At 46.8% G+C, this 23631-nt stretch overlaps 1 protein-coding gene across 1 annotated transcript; it reads left to right on the top strand.

Annotated features, from left to right (window-relative positions):
• Positions 1-786: 786 nt before the first annotated feature.
• On the top strand, positions 787-23122 carry LOC110528067 (von Willebrand factor A domain-containing protein 1). Its single transcript, XM_021609860.2, has 5 exons — positions 787-1310; positions 5784-6335; positions 6461-6781; positions 6997-7272; positions 22511-23122. Exons 1-5 carry the CDS (start codon positions 1226-1228, stop codon positions 22882-22884), a joined length of 1608 nt encoding a protein of 535 aa, XP_021465535.1. The 5' UTR covers positions 787-1225; the 3' UTR covers positions 22885-23122.
• Positions 23123-23631: the final 509 nt, after the last annotated feature.

Raw genomic sequence — 23631 nt, 5'->3', positions numbered from 1 at the left:
CAGCTGATTTGTAAGGGTCCAGATTTTGCAGCTCTTTCAGAACATCAGCTATCTGGATTTGGGTGAAGTAGAAATAGGGGAAGCTTGGGCAAGTTGCTGTGGGGCTGCAGAGCTGTTGACCGGGGTAGGGGTAGCCAGGTGGAAAGCCTGGCCAGCCATAGAAAAATGCTTATTGAAATTCTCAATTATCGTAGATTTATCGGTGGTGACAGTGTTTCCTAGCCTCAGTGCAGTGGGCAGCTGGGAGGGGGTGCTCTTGTTCTCCATGGACTGTACAGTGTCCCAGAACTTTTTGGAGTTTGTGCTACAGGATGCAAATTTCTGTTTGAAAAAGCTATCCTTTGCTTTCCTAACTTCCCTGAAAAGTTGCATATTCATTGTTACAGCCCCTACTATAATTATTGCAATGAGTAGTTTGCTGCCACTCCACCCTGTTAGCCTGCATCCTCTCAAGATATGCCAGCACACTGTTCCGCCCATCCCTGAGTAGAACACAAACCTATTCACTCAATAATACGAAATGCTCTGAGACCAGGTTGGTTCACTGAAGGGGGTCCAAGTATGAGGGCAGAGTGATGAATACCAGTGGAGTCAATAAAGTGTTAATCACATTTGTGATAATGAGTTTGTTGACAATGTGAAGGAGGCTACAGACGCAACCTGGATAATGTCCGAAACTGGGCCAAAATCCAACAAAAGTGATGCCAAAACACTCTTGACTGTTGAGCGGAGAAGGCTTGAGAAAGGAACACAGAAAGAGAAGGGGGAGGAGAGGACTTAAAGATATTGGAGGGTGAGGAGGAAATTAAATAGAAGAAGCACTTTATCAATTGATCTTGTGGAGAGGGGGGTAAATGCATTCTGTGAAAGTGGGAGACTTGTGCCAGTGATAAAAGTAATGAAATTGGACTAAAAGTGGAAAGAAATTAAATTGATCAAACATTTTTGTATACGTTTTGAATGAGGTAGTGTGGAGTAAGTCGTCTACTGTGTGTGTGTATACCAGAGCGCCCTTGTGTGGTACCAGTTTGTGATTACTTTTCAGCCTTTCTAAGGAAGCAGGCTGTACAACAAGACTTATCCCTTGGCGCATGAGAATCTCGAGGAAGTGTGAGAGGGAAGGAACTGTAATACAGTACAACAAAGCTATGGACAGTGACTTGAGAAGGTCCCATTCAGGGTGCACTTGTTTGCTCTATTTCATCATAACGTATTGATCCAATTCATGATGGAGTGGCTTGGATTTTCCTGTTTGCTGCTCGGTGTGTTACTGTGGCCGAGCAGCACACAAAACGTTGTACCTGGCACAGGTAAGTTTAGTCTACCTTATACAGGTGTTTCACGGTTAGAGAGATGGCTGTGTGCATATTTCACGAATGCTTTTAACAACGTTCCATTCTGCAGAGTTGAAGCTGGTAAAGTTGGGATACTCAGTCACATCATTAGATAATCATTTGTTTTAGTTCTCTAACAATGAACTTCTTGGAATGTTAAACTATGTGCAGTAATATGTATCTGATCTATTAGTGAAGTATAGCCACAAGTAGTAACTTATTTCCACTCTGTCTATTCTTTTGTCCTCATCATTGTTGGAGCTGGTAAAGTCGGGATACTTAGTCACATCATTAGATAATAATTTGTTTTTATACACTCTCTCTCACCCACAAACACCTTCTCACTATTATTGACAGAGTTGTCTATACGATTCATGATTTTTCAGTATGTTTGTTTGAGAGAGGAAGAGAGCTCCAGCTCTTGGGATTACAGTTGAAAGGGAGACAACAGAAGTTCTGTCTTCTATTGATGTTAGTTGCTATCGTCAAGAAAAACCTTTGCCCTGCTGACCTTGGCCAGAATGTCTCTGGAAATCCGGAACATTTTGTTTGCCAAATGACAGTAACAAGCTGTAATAATAATGGTAGTGCCCAACTACTTAAACGTAAACACTTGGATCTATGACTCAGGTGTCTTTGGAAAAGATTAAGCAAAGGCTTTGCATACATTTCTCTACAGGTCATAAAGGTGGGAACAAAGCTAATTTAGTTTTGTGGCTACTTTTTAATGACATAAATAGAGAGGAAGATGAATGCATCTCTCTCACATACACTCTCTCTCACCCACAAACACCTTCGCACTGTGGATCTCAGAGAGGGAAGAGAGCTGCATTCCTCTTCCCCTCCTCCTCTTAAGTGCCAGTGCAAATCCCCTTTCTCTCTTCTCTTTCCTTGTCCTTCTCTTTTTCCCCCCAATACTTACACACTCTGCCTTTCAATTTCTCCCTCTACAGTATTTACACACTTTAAGATATCTTATTTTTGTTTTTGAGATAATACTTTATTTCTCTTGGCGGGGATGCTGAATGTATAAACTGTCTTGACTTACCCCACTCTCCCCTATGTAGATGGTTGAGAAAGAAAAGTGCTGTAAATTGTTCCTGAGAATAAAGAGATGATAAGGTGACCATTATTATGTGCTAAACAAAGAGCATCTGGCCAGACTGTGGCTATTCTCTGCATATAATGTTGTCTCTCTCTCTCTCTGTAACTTTCACTCTCTCTCTGTTGTTTGGTCTCTCTCTCTCTGTTGTTTGGTCTCTCTCTCTGTAACTTTCACTCTCTCTCTGTTGTTTGGTCTCTCTCTCTCTGTTGTTTGGTCTCTCTCTCTGTATCTTTCACTCTCTCTCTCCGTTGTTTGGTCTCTCTCTCACTCTCTCTCTGTTGTTTGATCTCTCTCTCTGTATCTTTCACTCTCTCTCTGTTGTTTGGTCTCTCTCTCTGCATCTTTCACTCTCTCTCTGTTGTTTGGTCTCTCTCTGTATCTTTCACTCTCTCTCTCTGTTGTTTGGTTTCTCTCTCACTCTCTCTCTGTTGTTTGGTCTCTCTCTCTCTGTATCTTTCACTCTCTCTCTGTTGTTTGGTCTCTCTCTCACTCTCTCTCTGTTGTTTGATCTCTCTCTCAGTATCTTTCACTCTCTCTCTGTTGTTTGGTCTCTCTCTCTCTGTATCTTGCACTCTCTCTGTTGTTTGGTCTCTCTCTCTGTATATTTCACTCTCTCTCTGTTGTTTTTTCTCTCTCTCTCTGTATCTTTCACTCTCTCTCTGTTGTTTGGTGTCTCTCTCTGTATCTTTCACTCTCTCTCTGTTGTTTGGTCTCTCTCTCTGTATCTTTCAGTCTCTCGCTGTTGTTTGGTCTCTCTCTCTTTATCTTTCACTCTCTCTCTCTGTTGTTTGGTCTCTCTCTCTCTGTCTCTCTCTTTATCTTTCACTCTCTGTTGTTTGGTCTCTCTCTCTCTCTCTCTGTTTCTCTCTCTCACTCTCTCTCTCTGTTGTTTGGTCTCTCTCTCTCTGTTGTTTGGTCTCTCTCTCTCTCTCACTCTGTTGTTTGGTCTCTCTCTCTCTCTGTTGTTTGGTCTCTCTCTCTCACTCTCTGTTGTTTGGTCTCTCTCTCTCACTCTCTGTTGTTTGGTCTCTCTCTCTGTGATTTGGTTTCTCTTTATATTTTACATCATTTTTCTTCCCCATCCTTTGTTTTTATATGTTTAATATCTCTCACTCCATTGACAGCCATCTTTCAACCCATTCCTTTTATTCATCTTTTAGCACTCTTGTCTCTTATTCTTCTTCTTCTTTCCTCTCCTCTCTCTTGACCTGTGTTCTATGGCTTGGATCCCATTATGTTTGAATAAAATGCCTTAAACGATCAAGGTTCATTTTAATGATCACACAAAGAACAGCAAATATTTCAATTTGGACAGGAAGGTTAGCAAAGTAAAGAACAACCATGACAGGGAGTAAAACAAAGGCTAACAATGTGTGCTGAAGAGCTTTTCATCGCATGTGTTTTTATGTTGCCTTGTTGAACATAAATATATATATATATATATATATATATATATATTTACTCTATATATAAGGTGAATAACTTCAGTGTAATCTCTCTCTTTCCCTACTCTTTCTCTCCCTCTCCCTCTCCCTCTTGCTCTGTCCCTCCATCACTATCTATCTATCTATCTATCTATCTATCTATCTATCTATCTATCTATCTATCTATCTATCTATCTATCTATCTATCTATCTATCTATCTATCTATCTATCTATCTATCTATCTATCTCTCTCTCTCTCTCAATTCAATTCAATTCAATTCAAGGGCTTTATTGGCATGGGAAACATGTGTTAACATTGCCAAAGCAAGTGAGGTAGACAACATACAAAGTGAAAATATAAAGTGAAAAACAACAAAAATTAACAGTAAACATTACACATACAGAGGTTTCAAAACAGTAAAGACATTACAAATGTCATATTATATATATATATACAGTGTTTTAACAATGTACAAATGGTTAAAGGACACAAGATAAAATAAATAAGCATAAATATGGGTTGTATTTACAATGGTGTGTGTTCTTCACTGGTTGCCCTTTTCTCGTGGCAACAGGTCACAAATCTTGCTGCTGTGATGGCACACTGTGGAATTTCACCCAGTAGATATGGGAGTTTTTCAAATTTGGATTTGTTTTCGAATTCTTTGTGGATCTGTGTAATCTGAGGGAAATATGTCTCTCTAATATGGTCATACATTGGGCAGGAGGTTAGGAAGTGCAGCTCAGTTTCCACCTCATTTTGTGGGCAGTGAGCACATAGCCTGTCTTCTCTTGAGAGCCATGTCTGCCTACGGCGGCCTTTCTCAATAGCAAGGCTATGCTCACTGAGTCTGTACATAGTCAAAGCTTTCCTTAATTTTGGGTCAGTCACAGTGGTCAGGTATTCTGCCGCTGTGTACTCTCTGTTTAGGGCCAAATAGCATTCTAGTTTGCTCTGTTTTTTTGTTAATTCTTTCCAATGTGTCAAGTAATTATCTTTTTGTTTTCTCATGATTTGGTTGGGTCTAATTGTGCTGTTGTCCTGGGGCTCTGTAGGGTGTGTTTGTGTTTGTGAACAGAGCCCCAGGACCAGCTTGCTTAGGGGACTCTTCTCCAGGTTCATCTCTCTGTAGGTGATGGCTTTGTTATGGAAGGTTTGTGAATCACTTCCTTTTAGGTGGTTGTAGAATTTAACGGCTCTTTTCTGGATTTTGATAATTAGTGGGTATCGGCCTAATTCTGCTCTGCATGCATTATTTGGTGTTCTACGTTGTACACGGAGGATATTTTTGCAGAATTCTGCGTGCAGAGTCTCAATTTGGTGTTTGTCCCATTTTGTGAAGTCTTGGTTGGTGAGCGGACCCCAGACCTCACAACCATAAAGGGCAATGGGCTCTATGACTGATTCAAGTATTTTTAGCCAAATCCTAATTGGTATGTTGAAATTTATGTTTCTTTTGATGGCATAGAATGCCCTTCTTGCCTTGTCTCTCAGATCGTTCACAGCTTTGTGGAAGTTACCTGTGGCGCTGATGTTTAGGCCAAGGTATGTATAGTTTTTTGTGTGCTCTAGGGCAACAGTGTCTAGATTGAATTTGTATTTGTGGTCCTGGTGACTGGACCTTTTTTGGAACACCATTATTTTGGTCTTACTGAGATTTACTGTCAGGGCCCAGGTCTGACAGAATCTGTGCATAAGATCTAGGTGCTGCTGTAGGCCCTCCTTGGTTGGTGACAGAAGCACCTCTCTCTCTCTCTCTCTCTCTCTCTCTCTCTCTCTCTCTCTCTCTCTCTCTCTCTCTCTCTCTCTCTCTCTCTCTCTCTCTCTCTCTCTCTCTCTCTCTCTCTCTCTCTCTCTCTCTCTCTCTCTCTCTCTCTCTCTCTCTCTCTCTCTCTCTCTCTCTCTCTCTCTCTCTCAGCTCTGAACTGTTGTGAGGGGGATATCCTGCTCCTGTTGGATTCTTCAGGAAGTGTGTCATCCTACGAGTTCTCTCGCCTGCTGCACTTCCTGTCCGAGCTACTCCTCCCCTTCTCTCTGGGGCGGGGTCAGGTGAGGGCGGGGCTGCTGCAGGTGGGCACTGAGCCACACCTGGAGTTTGGTCTGGACGCCCACAGCACCCAGCCTGGCTTGCAAGGGGCACTGCATAGGACCAGGCAACTCCAGGGGGACACCAACACAGAGGCTGCCCTCAGACAGGCCCAGGGGCTGCTAGCCAGAGCTGGGGCTGGGGATGAGTTGGAGCTCCCCAAAGTGCTGGTGTGGCTAACGGATGGGGTACACCCGGGCATGGTGGATGGACCAATGGCAGAGCTGAGAAGGGCGGGTGTGTTTCTGTTGGCTGTCTCTACGGGACACGGGAACTACCAGGTACTGCAGAGGGTGGTGACCCCGCCCATCGAGTCCCACCTGTACTTTGTGGACATCGATGACATCAGTATCATCACAGAGGACCTGAGGGAGGCCATCATTGGTGTGTGGGGCGGGGGTGTATTTATAGACAAGTATTTATAGACAGGACTGTGATTGCAGATGAAATCCTCTGTAGTGTAAATGCAAACTCTACCCCACTGAGTTGTATCCCCCCTTCTCTCTCAGAGCTGATCCACGTTGAGCGCCTGAGGGTGGTACAGGTGTCCTCCCACAGTGCCATGCTGCAGTGGCGTCCTGTACTCGGATCCAACACAGATTTCTACAGCTTTTTACACTACAGCTCTGTTCTGCCAGGTGGTGGTCAGCCTAACGGCGGGGCCAGCAGTGGGGGGCAGTACCACAGACGGACCCTCCCCGGGGACGCCAGCTGGGTGGAGCTGAGTGGCCTGCAGCCAGACACCATCTACACTGCCTCCCTCACCCCCAACTCCCAGTCCAACCATGATTATCTCAACACTCTCAGTGTCACCTTCACTACACAACCCGGTCAGAGGGGGGAAGGGAAGGAGACGGGGAAGGAGGGAGGGAGAGGGGGATGGAGAGCAGTGATGTGGTAGATAAATGAAATGAGCAGATAGTATAATAGAAAATCAACACAACCAGCATATATTTTTACATTATTGAACACATCTTTGTGGATAATAATATTCTCTTTTGTTTCATCCCATCCCATCCTCTCCCTCTCCTATCCTCTAACCTAGAGGTGTTGAGCCCAGCGGTGGTCACAGTGGCAGACTCAGGTCCTGACAGGGTGCGAGTGAGCTGGGGTCCTCTGCAAACTGAACATGTCCAGCGGTACCAGATAGAGTATGGAGCTCTACCCAGTGGGCAGGTCCACACGGTTAGGCTACACGGACATCAGAACTCCACTCTGCTCACTGGTCTAGAGCCAGACACACAGTACCTAGTTACTGTCAGCGCCCTGTACTCCACAGGCAAAGAGAAGGCCATGTCTGTCAAGGCCTGCACTCAGGAGGGTAGGATGTGTGTTGGTGTGTTTCTATGATTTAGGGACAATTCGACATTTACTGGGTTAGGGGGGCTGTTCCAAAATAGGGGAGGGTTGTCTAGATTTTGGGGGGGGGTTGCTCTGGGGAGTGTGTTTTCTTTATTGGGAACAGGGGAGGGTAGTGCGTTTTTTTCCCTGATTTACAATTTCCATTATGCAGGTTTTACGATAGGTCTTCCATATAGCCAAATGCCCTCATCTGCTTACTTGCTTCTTCCCTATCAAGGTGCTTTGGTACTTCCCTTATGCACTACACTTCTCTGTGCGATTACTATACCACAGATCAATATAGTCTACCAGTCAACTATCTATCCTGCCCTCTATCCATACTGACAATAGAGGTAGTTGGATCATTTATCCAGATCTGCAATAGGTTAACTAGCAATCATACCACACATAAAATCATTAAAATATGCACACATTTTCTATATAAATCCACAAGATATAGAGGAATAACTGATTGGCAGCAGACAGGCCAGGTGTATCATTGGGCATGAAAGAACATAGAAAACATGCAGCTCAAAAAGCTCCCCCATTGATCTTGTTAAGGGACAATAAAATGATCCTACCTAGACTAGCCTACAACACCATAATCCAATGAACAATTGAGTGCAATTAAACTCCAGGCTGTAAACTGCAGTGAAAATATCATTTGAATAATGGTGCAAAAGTTTTTGGATCGTTTCATTCCATTCGTTCCATCTAGATCAGCTGTGGGTCTGGAAAGATTCTAGATAGGCACAGGAGCAGGCCAGTCTGGTTGTATTTTTACTTGTGATACTGATGCGCTGTCTGTTGCGGTCATCATTCTCCCGTTCTCCCATGTCGTCCACATAGGCCTATATGCGCCCAGCAGACCCAGTTATTCAGGAAAGCTTAACACGTTCTGGCTCCTTTCCGATCCAAGTGGCTATTCCTCGACCTAGAACCTGACACTTCAATATGACCTAAATATTTGTCATTTAAAATGTATTACCTTTTTTATGTGTGGCATTAACACAACTACTCACAATGTTTTGATCTGATTAGGCTACCTGCGCACGTTCATCCACTCCACTCTAATATAATTCCACCATCCAAACTGCGCAATGGCCATTTGATTAATGGAAAGTGACAACTGCTACAAAAAAACAAAATGACATTCAAACCAAGCCTTCGATACTGAGTAGGGATACTGAGTAGGGATACTGAGTAGGGGTACTGAGTAGGGATACTGAGTAGGGATACTGAGTAGGGGTACTGAGTAGGGATACTGAGTAGGGATACTGAGTAGGAGTACTGAGTAGGGGTACTGAGTAGGAGTACTGAGTAGGGGTACTGAGTAGGAGTACTGAGTAGGGGTACTGAGTAGGAGTACTGAGTAGGAGTACTGAGTAGGGGTACTGAGTAGGGGTACTGAGTAGGAGTACTGAGTAGGGGTACTGAGTAGGGGTACTGAGTAGGAGTGCTGAGTAGGGGTGCTGAGTAGGAGTACTGAGTAGGAGTACTGAGTAGGGATACTGAGTAGGGGTACTGAGTAGGGATACTGAGTAGGGGTACTGAGTAGGGGTACTGAGTAGGAGTACTGAGTAGGGGTACTGAGTAGGGATACTGAGTAGGGGTACTGAGTAGGGGTACTGAGTAGGGATACTGAGTATGGATACTGAGTAGGAGTACTGAGTAGGGGTACTGAGTAGGGATACTGAGTAGGAGTACTGAGTAGGGATACTGAGTAGGAGTACTGAGTAGGGATACTGAGTAGGAGTACTGAGTAGGGGTACTGAGTAGGGATACTGAGTAGGAATACTGAGTAGAGGTACTGAGTAGGGATACTGAGTAGGAGTACTGAGTAGGGATACTGAGTAGGAGTACTGAGTAGGGGTACTGAGTAGGGATACTGAGTAGGAGTATTGAGTAGGGATACTGAGTAGGGGTACTGAGTAGGGGTACTGAGTAGGGATACTGAGTAGGAGTACTGAGTAGGGGTACTGAGTAGGAGTACTGAGTAGGGGTACTGAGTAGGAGTACTGAGTAGGGATACTGAGTAGGAGTACTGAGTAGGGGTACTGAGTAGGGATACTGAGTAGGAGTACTGAGTAGGGATACTGAGTAGGAGTACTGAGTAGGGATACTGAGTAGGAGTACTGAGTAGGGGTACTGAGTAGGGATACTGAGTAGGAATACTGAGTAGAGGTACTGAGTAGGGATACTGAGTAGGAGTACTGAGTAGGGATACTGAGTAGGAGTACTGAGTAGGGGTACTGAGTAGGGATACTGAGTAGGAGTATTGAGTAGGGATACTGAGTAGGGGTACTGAGTAGGGGTACTGAGTAGGAGTACTGAGTAGGGGTACTGAGTAGGAGTACTGAGTAGGGGTACTGAGTAGGAGTACTGAGTAGGGATACTGAGTAGGAGTACTGAGTAGGGGTACTGAGTAGGAGTACTGAGTAGGGGTACTGAGTAGGGATACTGAGTAGGGGTACTGAGTAGGGATACTGAGTAGGAGTACTGAGTAGGGGTACTAAGTAGGGATACTGAGTAGGAGTACTGAGTAGGAGTACTGAGTAGGGATACTGAGAAGGGGTACTGAGTAGGAGTACTGAGTAGGGATACTGAGTAGGGATACTGAGTAGGGGTACTGAGTAGGGGTACTGAGTAGGAGTACTGAGTAGGGGTACTGAGTAGGGATACTGAGTAGGGGTACTGAGTAGGGGTACTGAGTAGGGATACTGAGTATGGATACTGAGTAGGAGTACTGAGTAGGGGTACTGAGTAGGGATACTGAGTAGGAGTACTGAGTAGGGATACTGAGTAGGAGTACTGAGTAGGGATACTGAGTAGGAGTACTGAGTAGGGGTACTGAGTAGGGATACTGAGTAGGAATACTGAGTAGAGGTACTGAGTAGGGATACTGAGTAGGAGTACTGAGTAGGGATACTGAGTAGGAGTACTGAGTAGGGGTACTGAGTAGGGATACTGAGCAGGAGTATTGAGTAGGGATACTGAGTAGGGGTACTGAGTAGGGGTACTGAGTAGGGATACTGAGTAGGAGTACTGAGTAGGGGTACTGAGTAGGAGTACTGAGTAGGGGTACTGAGTAGGAGTACTGAGTAGGGGTACTGAGTAGGAGTACTGAGTAGGAGTACTGAGTAGGGCTACTGAGTAGGAGTACTGAGTAGGGATACTGAGTAGGGATACTGAGTAGGGGTACTGAGTAGGGGACCTGAGTAGGAGCACTGAGTAGGAGTACTGAGTAGGAGTACTGAGTAGGCATACTGAGTAGGAGTACTGAGTAGGGATACTGAGTAGGAGTACTGAGTAGGAGTACTGAGTAGGGATACTGAGTAGGAGTACTGAGTAGGGGTACTGAGTAGGGATACTGAGTAGGGGTACTGAGTAGGAGTACTGAGTAGGGGTACTGAGTAGGGGTACTGAGTAAGGGTACTGAGTAGGAGTACTGAGTAGGGATACTGAGTATGGATACTGAGTAGGAGTACTGAGTAGGGGTACTGAGTAGGAGTACTGAGTAGGGATACTGAGTAGGAGTACTGAGTAGGGATACTGAGTAGGAGTACTGAGTAGGGGTACTGAGTAGGGATACTGAGTAGGAGTACTGAGTAGGAGTACTGAGTAGGTGTACTGAGTAGGAGTACTGAGTAGGAGTACTGAGTAGGGATACTGAGTAGGAGTACTGAGTAGGGATACTGAGTAGGAGTACTGAGTAGAGGTACTGAGTAGGATACTGAGTAGGAGTACTGAGTAGGGATAATGAGTAGGAGTACTGAGTAGGGGTACTGAGGAGGGATACTGAGTAGGAGTATTGAGTAGGGATACTGAGTAGGGGTACTGAGTAGGGGTACTGAGTAGGGATACTGAGTAGGAGTACTGAGTAGGGGTACTGAGTAGGAGTACTGAGTAGGGGTACTGAGTAGGAGTACTGAGTAGGGGTACTGAGTAGGGATACTGAGTAGGAGTACTGAGTAGGGGTACTGAGTAGGAGTACTGAGTAGGAGTACTGAGTAGGGGTACTGAGTAGGGGTACTGAGTAGGAGTACTGAGTAGGGCTACTGAGTAGGAGTACTGAGTAGGGATACTGAGTAGGGATACTGAGTAGGGGTACTGAGTAGGGGACCTGAGTAGGAGCACTGAGTAGGAGTACTGAGTAGGAGTACTGAGTAGGGATACTGAGTAGGAGTACTGAGTAGGGATACTGAGTAGGAGTACTGAGTAGGAGTACTGAGTAGGGGTACTGAGTAGGGGTACTGAGTAAGGGTACTGAGTAGGAGTACTGAGTAGGGATACTGAGTATGGATACTGAGTAGGAGTACTGAGTAGGGGTACTGAGTAGGAGTACTGAGTAGGGGTACTGAGTAGGAGTACTGAGTAGGGATACTGAGTACGGATACTGAGTAGGGGTACTGAGTAGGGGACCTGAGTAGGAGTACTGAGTAGGAGTACTGAGTAGGGATACTGAGTAGGAGTACTGAGTAGGGATACTGAGTAGGAGTACTGAGTAGGAGTACTGAGTAGGGATACTGAGTAGGAGTACTGAGTAGGGGTACTGAGTAGGGATACTGAGTAGGGGTACTGAGTAGGGATACTGAGTAGGGATACTGAGTAGGGGTACTGAGTAGGGATACTGAGTAGGGATACTGAGTAGGGGTACTGAGTAGGGATACTGAGTAGGAGTACTGAGTAGGGATACTGAGTAGGAGTACTGGGTACTGAGTAGGAGTACTGAGTAGGAGTACTGAGTAGGGCTACTGAGTAGGAGTACTGAGTAGGGATACTGAGTAGGGATACTGAGTAGGGGTACTGAGTAGGGGACCTGAGTAGGAGCACTGAGTAGGAGTACTGAGTAGGCATACTGAGTAGGAGTACTGAGTAGGGATACTGAGTAGGAGTACTGAGTAGGAGTACTGAGTAGGGATACTGAGTAGGAGTACTGAGTAGGGGTACTGAGTAGGGATACTGAGTAGGGGTACTGAGTAGGAGTACTGAGTAGGGGTACTGAGTAGGGGTACTGAGTAAGGGTACTGAGTAGGAGTACTGAGTAGGGATACTGAGTATGGATACTGAGTAGGAGTACTGAGTAGGGGTACTGAGTAGGAGTACTGAGTAGGGATACTGAGTAGGAGTACTGAGTAGGGATACTGAGTAGGAGTACTGAGTAGGGGTACTGAGTAGGGATACTGAGTAGGAGTACTGAGTAGGAGTACTGAGTAGGTGTACTGAGTAGGAGTACTGAGTAGGAGTACTGAGTAGGGATACTGAGTAGGAGTACTGAGTAGGGATACTGAGTAGGAGTACTGAGTAGAGGTACTGAGTAGGATACTGAGTAGGAGTACTGAGTAGGGATAATGAGTAGGAGTACTGAGTAGGGGTACTGAGGAGGGATACTGAGTAGGAGTATTGAGTAGGGATACTGAGTAGGGGTACTGAGTAGGGGTACTGAGTAGGGATACTGAGTAGGAGTACTGAGTAGGGGTACTGAGTAGGAGTACTGAGTAGGGGTACTGAGTAGGAGTACTGAGAAGGGGTACTGAGTAGGGATACTGAGTAGGAGTACTGAGTAGGGGTACTGAGTAGGAGTACTGAGTAGGAGTACTGAGTAGGGGTACTGAGTAGGGGTACTGAGTAGGAGTACTGAGTAGGGCTACTGAGTAGGAGTACTGAGTAGGGATACTGAGTAGGGGTACTGAGTAGGGGACCTGAGTAGGAGCACTGAGTAGGAGTACTGAGTAGGAGTACTGAGTAGGGATACTGAGTAGGAGTACTGAGTAGGGATACTGAGTAGGAGTACTGAGTAGGAGTACTGAGTAGGGGTACTGAGTAGGGGTACTGAGTAAGGGTACTGAGTAGGAGTACTGAGTAGGGATACTGAGTATGGATACTGAGTAGGAGTACTGAGTAGGGGTACTGAGTAGGAGTACTGAGTAGGGGTACTGAGTAGGAGTACTGAGTAGGGATACTGAGTACGGATACTGAGTAGGGGTACTGAGTAGGGGACCTGAGTAGGAGTACTGAGTAGGAGTACTGAGTAGGGATACTGAGTAGGAGTACTGAGTAGGGATACTGAGTAGGAGTACTGAGTAGGAGTACTGAGTAGGGATACTGAGTAGGAGTACTGAGTAGGGGTACTGAGTAGGGATACTGAGTAGGGGTACTGAGTAGGGATACTGAGTAGGGATACTGAGTAGGGGTACTGAGTAGGGATACTGAGTAGGGATACTGAGTAGGGGTACTGAGTAGGGATACTGAGTAGGAGTACTGAGTAGGGATACTGAGTAGGAGTACTGGGTATGGATACTGAGTAGGACTACTGAGTAGGGATACTGAGTAGGGGTACTGAGTAGGGGTACTGAGTAGGAGTACTGAGTAGGAGTACTGAGTAGGGATACTGAGTAGGAGTACTGAGTAGGTATACTGAGTAGGAGTACTGAGTAGGAGTACTGAGTAGGGATACTGAGTAGGAGTACTGAGTAGGGGTACTGAGTAGGGATACTGAGTAGGAGTACTGAGTAGGGATACTGAGTAGGAGTACTGAGTAGGGGTACTGAGTAGGGATACTGAGTAGGAGTATTGAGTAGGGATACTGAGTAGGAGTACTGAGTAGGGATACTGAGTAGGGGTACTTAGTAGGAGTACTGAGTAGGGATACTGAGTAGGAGTACTGAGTAGGGATACTGAGTAGGAGTACTGAGTAGGAGTACTGAGTAGGGGTACTGAGTAGGGGTACTGAGTAAGGGTACTGAGTAGGAGTACTGAGTAGGGATACTGAGTATGGATACTGAGTAGGAGTACTGAGTAGGGGTACTGAGTAGGAGTACTGAGTAGGGGTACTGAGTAGGAGTACTGAGTAGGGATACTGAGTAGGGGTACTGAGTAGGGGACCTGAGTAGGAGTACTGAGTAGGAGTACTGAGTAGGGATACTGAGTAGGAGTACTGAGTAGGGATACTGAGTAGGAGTACTGAGTAGGAGTACTGAGTAGGGATACTGAGTAGGAGTACTGAGTAGGGGTACTGAGTAGGGATACTGAGTAGGGGTACTGAGTAGGGATACTGAGTAGGGATACTGAGTAGGAGTACTGAGTAGGGGTACTGAGTAGGAGTACTGAGTAGGGATACTGAGTAGGGATACTGAGTAGGGATACTGAGTAGGGATACTGAGTAGGGATACTGAGTAGGAGTACTGAGTAGGGATACTGAGTAGGAGTACTGAGTAGGGATACTGAGTAGGGATACTGAGTAGGGGTACTGAGTAGGGATACTGAGTAGGGATACTGAGTAGGAGTACTGAGTAGGGGTACTGAGTAGGGATACTGAGTAGGAGTATTGAGTAGGGATACTGAGTAGGGGTACTGAGTAGGGGTACTGAGTAGGGATACTGAGTAGGAGTACTGAGTAGGGGTACTGAGTAGGAGTACTGAGTAGGGGTACTGAGTAGGAGTACTGAGTAGGGATACTGAGTAGGAGTACTGAGTAGGGGTACTGAGTAGGAGTACTGAGTAGGGGTACTGAGTAGGGATACTGAGTTGGGGTACTGAGTAGGGATACTGAGTAGGAGTACTGAGTAGGGGTACTAAGTAGGGATACTGAGTAGGAGTACTGAGTAGGAGTACTGAGTAGGGATACTGAGAAGGGGTACTGAGTAGGAGTACTGAGTAGGGATACTGAGTAGGGATACTGAGTAGGGGTACTGAGTAGGAGTACTGAGTAGGGGTACTGAGTAGGGATACTGAGTAGGGGTACTGAGTAGGGGTACTGAGTAGGGATACTGAGTATGGATACTGAGTAGGAGTACTGAGTAGGGGTACTGAGTAGGGATACTGAGTAGGAGTACTGAGTAGGGATACTGAGTAGGAGTACTGAGTAGGGGTACTGAGTAGGGATACTGAGTAGGAATACTGAGTAGAGGTACTGAGTAGGGATACTGAGTAGGAGTACTGAGTAGGGGTACTGAGTAGGAGTACTGAGTAGGGGTACTGAGTAGGGATACTGAGCAGGAGTATTGAGTAGGGATACTGAGTAGGGGTACTGAGTAGGGGTACTGAGTAGGGATACTGAGTAGGAGTACTGAGTAGGGGTACTGAGTAGGAGTACTGAGTAGGGGTACTGAGTAGGAGTACTGAGTAGGGGTACTGAGTAGGAGTACTGAGTAGGAGTACTGAGTAGGGCTACTGAGTAGGAGTACTGAGTAGGGATACTGAGTAGGGATACTGAGTAGGGGTACTGAGTAGGGGACCTGAGTAGGAGCACTGAGTAGGAGTACTGAGTAGGAGTACTGAGTAGGCATACTGAGTAGGAGTACTGAGTAGGGATACTGAGTAGGAGTACTGAGTAGGAGTACTGAGTAGGGATACTGAGTAGGAGTACTGAGTAGGGGTACTGAGTAGGGATACTGAGTAGGGGTACTGAGTAGGAGTACTGAGTAGGGGTACTGAGTAGGGGTACTGAGTAAGGGTACTGAGTAGGAGTACTGAGTAGGGATACTGAGTATGGATACTGAGTAGGAGTACTGAGTAGGGGTACTGAGTAGGAGTACTGAGTAGGGATACTGAGTAGGAGTACTGAGTAGGGATACTGAGTAGGAGTACTGAGTAGGGGTACTGAGTAGGGATACTGAGTAGGAGTACTGAGTAGGAGTACTGAGTAGGTGTACTGAGTAGGAGTACTGAGTAGGAGTACTGAGTAGGGATACTGAGTAGGAGTACTGAGTAGGGATACTGAGTAGGAGTACTGAGTAGAGGTACTGAGTAGGATACTGAGTAGGAGTACTGAGTAGGGATAATGAGTAGGAGTACTGAGTAGGGGTACTGAGGAGGGATACTGAGTAGGAGTATTGAGTAGGGATACTGAGTAGGGGTACTGAGTAGGGGTACTGAGTAGGGATACTGAGTAGGAGTACTGAGTAGGGGTACTGAGTAGGAGTACTGAGTAGGGGTACTGAGTAGGAGTACTGAGTAGGGGTACTGAGTAGGGATACTGAGTAGGAGTACTGAGTAGGGGTACTGAGTAGGAGTACTGAGTAGGAGTACTGAGTAGGGGTACTGAGTAGGGGTACTGAGTAGGAGTACTGAGTAGGGCTACTGAGTAGGAGTACTGAGTAGGGATACTGAGTAGGGATACTGAGTAGGGGTACTGAGTAGGGGACCTGAGTAGGAGCACTGAGTAGGAGTACTGAGTAGGAGTACTGAGTAGGGATACTGAGTAGGAGTACTGAGTAGGGATACTGAGTAGGAGTACTGAGTAGGAGTACTGAGTAGGGGTACTGAGTAGGGGTACTGAGTAAGGGTACTGAGTAGGAGTACTGAGTAGGGATACTGAGTATGGATACTGAGTAGGAGTACTGAGTAGGGGTACTGAGTAGGAGTACTGAGTAGGGGTACTGAGTAGGAGTACTGAGTAGGGATACTGAGTAGGGGTACTGAGTAGGGGACCTGAGTAGGAGTACTGAGTAGGAGTACTGAGTAGGGATACTGAGTAGGAGTACTGAGTAGGGATACTGAGTAGGAGTACTGAGTAGGAGTACTGAGTAGGGATACTGAGTAGGAGTACTGAGTAGGGGTACTGAGTAGGGATACTGAGTAGGGGTACTGAGTAGGGATACTGAGTAGGGATACTGAGTAGGGGTACTGAGTAGGGATACTGAGTAGGGATACTGAGTAGGGGTACTGAGTAGGGATACTGAGTAGGAGTACTGAGTAGGGATACTGAGTAGGAGTACTGGGTATGGATACTGAGTAGGACTACTGAGTAGGGATACTGAGTAGGGGTACTGAGTAGGGGTACTGAGTAGGAGTACTGAGTAGGAGTACTGAGTAGGGATACTGAGTAGGAGTACTGAGTAGGTATACTGAGTAGGAGTACTGAGTAGGAGTACTGAGTAGGGATACTGAGTAGGAGTACTGAGTAGGGGTACTGAGTAGGGATACTGAGTAGGAGTACTGAGTAGGGATACTGAGTAGGAGTACTGAGTAGGGGTACTGAGTAGGGATACTGAGTAGGAGTATTGAGTAGGGATACTGAGTAGGAGTACTGAGTAGGGATACTGAGTAGGGGTACTTAGTATGAGTACTGAGTAGGGATACTGAGTAGGAGTACTGAGTAGGGATACTGAGTAGGAGTACTGAGTAGGAGTACTGAGTAGGGGTACTGAGTAGGGGTACTGAGTAAGGGTACTGAGTAGGAGTACTGAGTAGGGATACTGAGTATGGATACTGAGTAGGAGTACTGAGTAGGGGTACTGAGTAGGAGTACTGAGTAGGGGTACTGAGTAGGAGTACTGAGTAGGGATACTGAGTAGGGATACTGAGTAGGGGTACTGAGTAGGGGACCTGAGTAGGAGTACTGAGTAGGAGTACTGAGTAGGGATACTGAGTAGGAGTACTGAGTAGGGATACTGAGTAGGAGTACTGAGTAGGAGTACTGAGTAGGGATACTGAGTAGGAGTACTGAGTAGGGGTACTGAGTAGGGATACTGAGTAGGGGTACTGAGTAGGGATACTGAGTAGGGATACTGAGTAGGGGTACTGAGTAGGGATACTGAGTAGGGGTACTGAGTAGGGGTACTGAGTAGGGATACTGAGTAGGAGTACTGAGTAGGGATACTGAGTAGGAGTACTGGGTATGGATACTGAGTAGGACTACTGAGTAGGGATACTGAGTAGGGGTACTGAGTAGGGGTACTGAGTAGGAGTACTGAGTAGGAGTACTGAGTAGGGATACTGAGTAGGAGTACTGAGTAGGTATACTGAGTAGGAGTACTGAGTAGGAGTACTGAGTAGGGATACTGAGTAGGAGTACTGAGTAGGGGTACTGAGTAGGGATACTGAGTAGGAGTACTGAGTAGGGATACTGAGTAGGAGTACTGAGTAGGGGTACTGAGTAGGGATACTGAGTAGGAGTATTGAGTAGGGATACTGAGTAGGAGTACTGAGTAGGGATACTGAGTAGGGGTACTTAGTAGGAGTACTGAGTAGGGATACTGAGTTGGAGTACTGAGTAGGGATACTGAGTAGGAGTACTGAGTAGGGGTACTGTAACGGTTTTCTGTATGAGAAGGAGAGTCGGACCAAAATGCAGCGTGTAGATTGCGATCCATGTTTTAATGAACAAACGTAAAACACGAATCAATACAAACACTACAAAATAAAGAACGTGATGAACGTAACGAAAACCTAAACAGCCTATCTGGTGAAAACACATAGACAGGAACAATCACCCACAAACACACAGTGAAACCCAGGCTACCTAAATATGGTTCCCAATCAGAGACAATGACGAACACCTGCCTCTGACTGAGAACCATATCAGGCTGAACATAGAAATAGACAAACAAGACATGAAACATAGAATACCCACTCAGATCACACCCTGACCAATCAAAACATAGAAAATACAAAGTAAACTATGGTCAGGGCGTGACAGTACCCCCCCACCCAAGGTGCGGACTCCGGCCGCAAAACCTGAACCTATAGGGGAGGGTCTGGGTGGGCATCTGTCCGCGGTGGCGGCTCTGGCGCTGGACGTGGACCCCACTCCATGACAGTTTTAATCCCCCTCCTAAACGTCCCTAAATAGGTTACCCACCACAATGATAACATGGGACAGAGGGACAGCTCGGGACAGAGGTAACTCGGGACAGATGGGTAGCTCAGCACTGAGAGGAAGCTCAGCACTGAGAAGAAGCTCAGCACTGAGAGGAAGCCCAGGCAGGTAGTAGAATTTACCAGAACCTGGCTGGCTGGCGGTTTCAGCAGATCCTGGTCGACTAGCAGATCTGGAAGAATCTGGTCGACTGGCGGATCTGGGAGAATCTGGTCGACTGGCGGATCTGGGAGAATCTGGTCGACTGGCGGATCTGGGAGAATCTGCTCGACTGGCGGATCTGGGAGAATCTGGTCGACTGGCGGATCTGGGAGAATCTGGTCGACTGGCGGATCTGGGAGAATCTGGTCGACTGGCAGATCTGGGAGAATCTGGACGACTGGCAGATCTGGAAGAGTCTGGACGACTGGCAGATCTGGAAGAGTCTGGACGACTGGCAGATCTGGAAGAGTCTGGTCGACTGGCAGATCTGGAAGAGTCTGGACGACTGGCAGATCTGGAAGAGACTGGTCGACACAGACTGGCTGCTCTGGCTGCTCCATGCTGACTGACAGCTCTGGCTGCTCCATGCTGGCAGACTGCTCTGGCTGCTCCATGCTGACTGGCAGCTCTGGCTGCTCCATGCTGACTGGCGGCCCTGGCTGCTCTGGCTGCTCCATGCTGACTGACAGCTCTGGCTGCTCTGGCTGCTCCATGCTGACTGGCGGCCCTGGCTGCTCTGGCTGCTCCATGCTGACTGGCGGCCCTGGCTGCTCCATGCTGACTGGCGGCCCTGGCTGCTCCCTGCTAACTGGCGGCCCTGGCTGCTCCCTGCTAACTGGCGGCCCTGGCTGCTCCTTACAAACTGGCAGCTCCGGCGGCTCCTTACAAACTGGCAGCTCTGGCGGCTCCTTGCAGACTGGCAGCTTTTGCAGCATCCTGCAGACTGGCAGCTCTGGCGGCTCCTTGCAGACTGGCAGCTCCTTGCAGACTGGCAGCTCTATGCATACTGGCAGCTCCTTGCTGACTGGCAGCTCTATACAAACTTGCAGCTCCATGCAGACTGGCAGCTCCATGCAGACTGGCAGCTCCGAACAGGCGGGAGACTCCGGCAACGCTGTAGAGGCGGAAAGCTCTGACAGCGCTAAACAGGCGGGAGACTCCAACAGCGCTGAAGAGGAGGAAGGCTCTGGCAGCGCTGAACAGGTGAGAGACTCCGACAGCGCTGGAGAGGAGGAAGGCTCCGACAGCGCTAAACAGGCGAGGCGCACTGTAGGCCTGATGCGTGGTGCTGGCACTGGTGGTACTGGGCCGAGGACACGCACAGGAAGCCTAGTGCGGGGAGCTGCTACCGGAGGGCTGGGGTGTGGAGGTGGCACAGGATGGGTTAGACCGTGAAGGCGTACTGGAGATCTTGAGAGCGGTGTTGGCACAGGACATGCAAGGCTAGGGAGGTACACAGGAGGCCTGGTGCGTGAGACTGGCACTGTCTTCACCAGCTGACTAGCACGCACCTCAGGACGAGTAGAGAGCACTGACCCAGGTGCCAATAAATCCCCGACACGCTCCTTCGGGCGAATATCATATTTAAAGCACCAACACAGCAACTCCCTCATTTCACTCTCCTCCAATTTCTCCATTAACTCCTTCACAGTCTCTGCTTCGCTTACCTCCAACACCGGTTCTGGTCTCCTCCTTGGCTCCTCACGATAAACAGGGGGAGTTGGCTCAGGTCTGCGACCTGGCGTAGCCATACTCCCTGTTAGCCCCCCCCCAAGAAATTTTTGAGGCTTACTCTCGGGCTTCCATCCGCTCCGTCGTGCTACTTCCTCATATTTGCGCCTCTCAGCTTTCGCCGCCTCCAGTTCTTCCTTGGGACGGCGATATTCTCCCGGTTGAGCCCATGGTCCACCATTATCTAATTCATACTCCCATGACGCTCTCTCCCACTGCGGCTGCTGCTGCTCCTGCTGCCTCTGTTCCTTCTTCGGCTGCACCTTGGTGCGGCTATACTCCCCTGGTTTAGCCCAGGGTCCTCTCCCGTCGAGGATTTCCTCCCATGTCCAGAAATCCTTACAACGTAACTCCTCTTTTTGCTGCTGCTGCTGCCTGTTGACACGCCGCTTGGTCCATTGGTGGTGGGTGATTCTGTAATGAGTTTCGTCTTCATACGAAGGAGAGTCGGACCAAAATGCAGCGTGTAGATTGCGATCCATGTTTTAATGAACAAACGTAAAACACGAATCAATACAAACACTACAAAATAAAGAACGTGATGAACGTAACGAAAACCTAAACAGCCTATCTGGTGAAAACACATAGACAGGAACAATCACCCACAAACACACAGTGAAACCCAGGCTACCTAAATATGGTTCCCAATCAGAGACAATGACGAACACCTGCCTCTGACTGAGAACCATATCAGGCTGAACATAGAAATAGACAAACAAGACATGAAACATAGAATACCCACTCAGATCACACCCTGACCAATCAAAACATAGAAAATACAAAGTAAACTATGGTCAGGGCGTGACAGGTACTGAGTAGGGATACTGAGTAGGAGTACTGAGTAGGGATACTGAGTAGGGGTACTGAGTAGGGATACTGAGTAGGGAGAGATGTATTTTCAATTTTTCAAGATTGTCATACTCTACTTGATTGTGGTGTTGAAAATACAAACCATGATGATAAGTGTTCAAAGTCAGTAATTGGTATGCAGTTATGCATTGCTTATTGGTTGTGTGTGATATATTGGCACAGAAACCTGTTGGTGGAAAACATGTTGCATATATTTTATATAATTATAAATACAGCAACGAAATGTTGAAAATCTGATTTCTCCCCAGATGATCATTGTCTGCAGCCTGCTCTGATCATAGTGTAATGAAACAGCCAGAGAGAGTGAGCTCGCCCATAGCGAACCCTCAACTTTCTGGCCCATTAGCTGTGCGTGGCATTGACTGGGCCACAAAACCATGCTAAAGTGGTAAAGTCGATATCCACGTTTATAAACACTGGGTTGTTACAGTTATTGTAATGTATGGTGGTAATAACTATTTTTGAGTTAATTTTATGAAGGGGGAGGGTGTGCACATTTTATAACAGTAGAAGGGGAGGGTGATGTGAAAATATTTGTAACATTGGGGAGGGGGGTGCATATTTTTTTGGGACCCCTCCTCCAGGTACATTTCTAACTGTCCCTTATACTTCTGCTGTCTTTCCTTAATATTAAATTGTTTCCCTCTCAGCAACAATATTGTATTTGTGGTGTTAATTCAATGGTTCCTAACTTTTTCGGTAACTGTACCACCAAGTACATTTTGCTCTGCCCGGATTTCCCCATAAGTATCCCCCTAGTGTGCATTTTACCAGTAAGTCTATGGTCTCATGAGTCTTCTCAAGTATCCCCTGGTTGGGAAACACTATGTTAATAAATGCTTGTTAAATGGTATTGACATTTAAATGTCATGAAACCTTTTACTTATCCTGACATACTGTACATTTATCCTACAGTCATTTATAAGGAGTCCATGCCGCCCTTAGGCTTTGCCCCTCTCTTTTTTCATTCTGTGATTTATGGCTTTTAAAACAGAACACACACACTAGCCTGTCCTTTATCTGTGTGTCTCAGTGCTGCCAGCCCTGGCTGACCTCCAGCTGACCCCAGTGGGGCGTGATGCGGTGCAGGTCCGGTGGTGGGGCCACGATGAGGGGCTGAGGGGGTACTGGCTCAACTGGGAGAGGGGTGAGACCCAGAGCCCCTCCCGCCCTGCATTCTCCTGCCTATACCTGCCCCCTGACTCCCTGTCCACACTGCTCACACACCTGGCCCCCAGCAGCCGAGTGTGTGTGTCCCCTGTCTACCGCATGGCCCGGGGATTGGGGCTCTGCTGCACCGCACGCACACAAACAGGTCTGATACTGCGCGCACACATACCAGAGTTGGGCTCAATTCAGAATTTTGGAATTGGTTCCCATTCAACTCATGAGTTACATTTAAATTAAATTGGCCACACTCCACAGGATGTAGACATTGCAGTTGAGTGACAGGAAGTAGAATTTAATTCAGTGCTATTCAAATTCAGTGCTATTCAAAGACATTCCAATGTCATAGAACATGAGAGTGTCATTAAAACCAGAGAGAGTGCAAATCTGTCATCAAGGCAAAGGGTGGCTACTTTGAAAAATCTCAAATGTAACATTTTGATTTGTTTAACACTTTTCTGGTTACTACATGATTCCATATGTGTATTTCGTTGTTTTGATGTCTTCACTATCATTTTACAATGTAGAAAATAGTAAAAAAACAAAGAAAAACCCTGGAATGAGTAGACCTGGGAAGGGTACTAAAACATTTTTGCAGCATTGAAGGTCCCAAAAAACACTGTGGCCTCCATTATTCTTAAATGGAAGAAGTTTGGAACCACCAAGACTCTTCCTAGAGCTGGCCACTTGGCAAAACTGAGCAATCATGGGAGAAGGGCCTTGGTCAGGGTGACCAAGAACCCGATGGTCACTCTGACAGAGCTCCAGAAGGACAACCATCTCTGCAGCACTCCACCAATCAGGCATTTATGGTAGAGTGGCCAGATGGAAGCAACTCCTCAGTAAAAGGCACATGACAGCCCACTTGGAGTTTGCCAAAAGGCACCTAAAGGACTCTCAGACCATGAGAAACAAGATTCTCTGGTCTGATGAAACCAAGATTGAACTCTTTGGCCTGAATGCCAAGCTTCACGTCTGGAGGTAACC

This window comes from Oncorhynchus mykiss, chromosome 7, assembly GCF_013265735.2.
Source record: "Oncorhynchus mykiss isolate Arlee chromosome 7, USDA_OmykA_1.1, whole genome shotgun sequence".
NCBI classification, from domain to species: domain Eukaryota; kingdom Metazoa; phylum Chordata; class Actinopteri; order Salmoniformes; family Salmonidae; genus Oncorhynchus; species Oncorhynchus mykiss.
Note: the sequence above shows the minus strand (reverse complement) of the source record. Positions and strands in the feature narration are given on the sequence as shown.

Coding starts and splice junctions, on each gene's coding strand:
- LOC110528067 (XM_021609860.2), top strand. CDS start 1,226: ATGATGGAGTGGCTTGGATTTTCCTGTTTGCTGCTCGGTGTGTTACTG. Junction 1,311..5,783: donor AAACGTTGTACCTGGCACAG/GTAAGTTTAGTC, acceptor TCTCTCTCTCAG/CTCTGAACTGTTGTGAGGGG. Junction 7,273..22,510: donor CAAGGCCTGCACTCAGGAGG/GTAGGATGTGTG, acceptor TGTGTGTCTCAG/TGCTGCCAGCCCTGGCTGAC.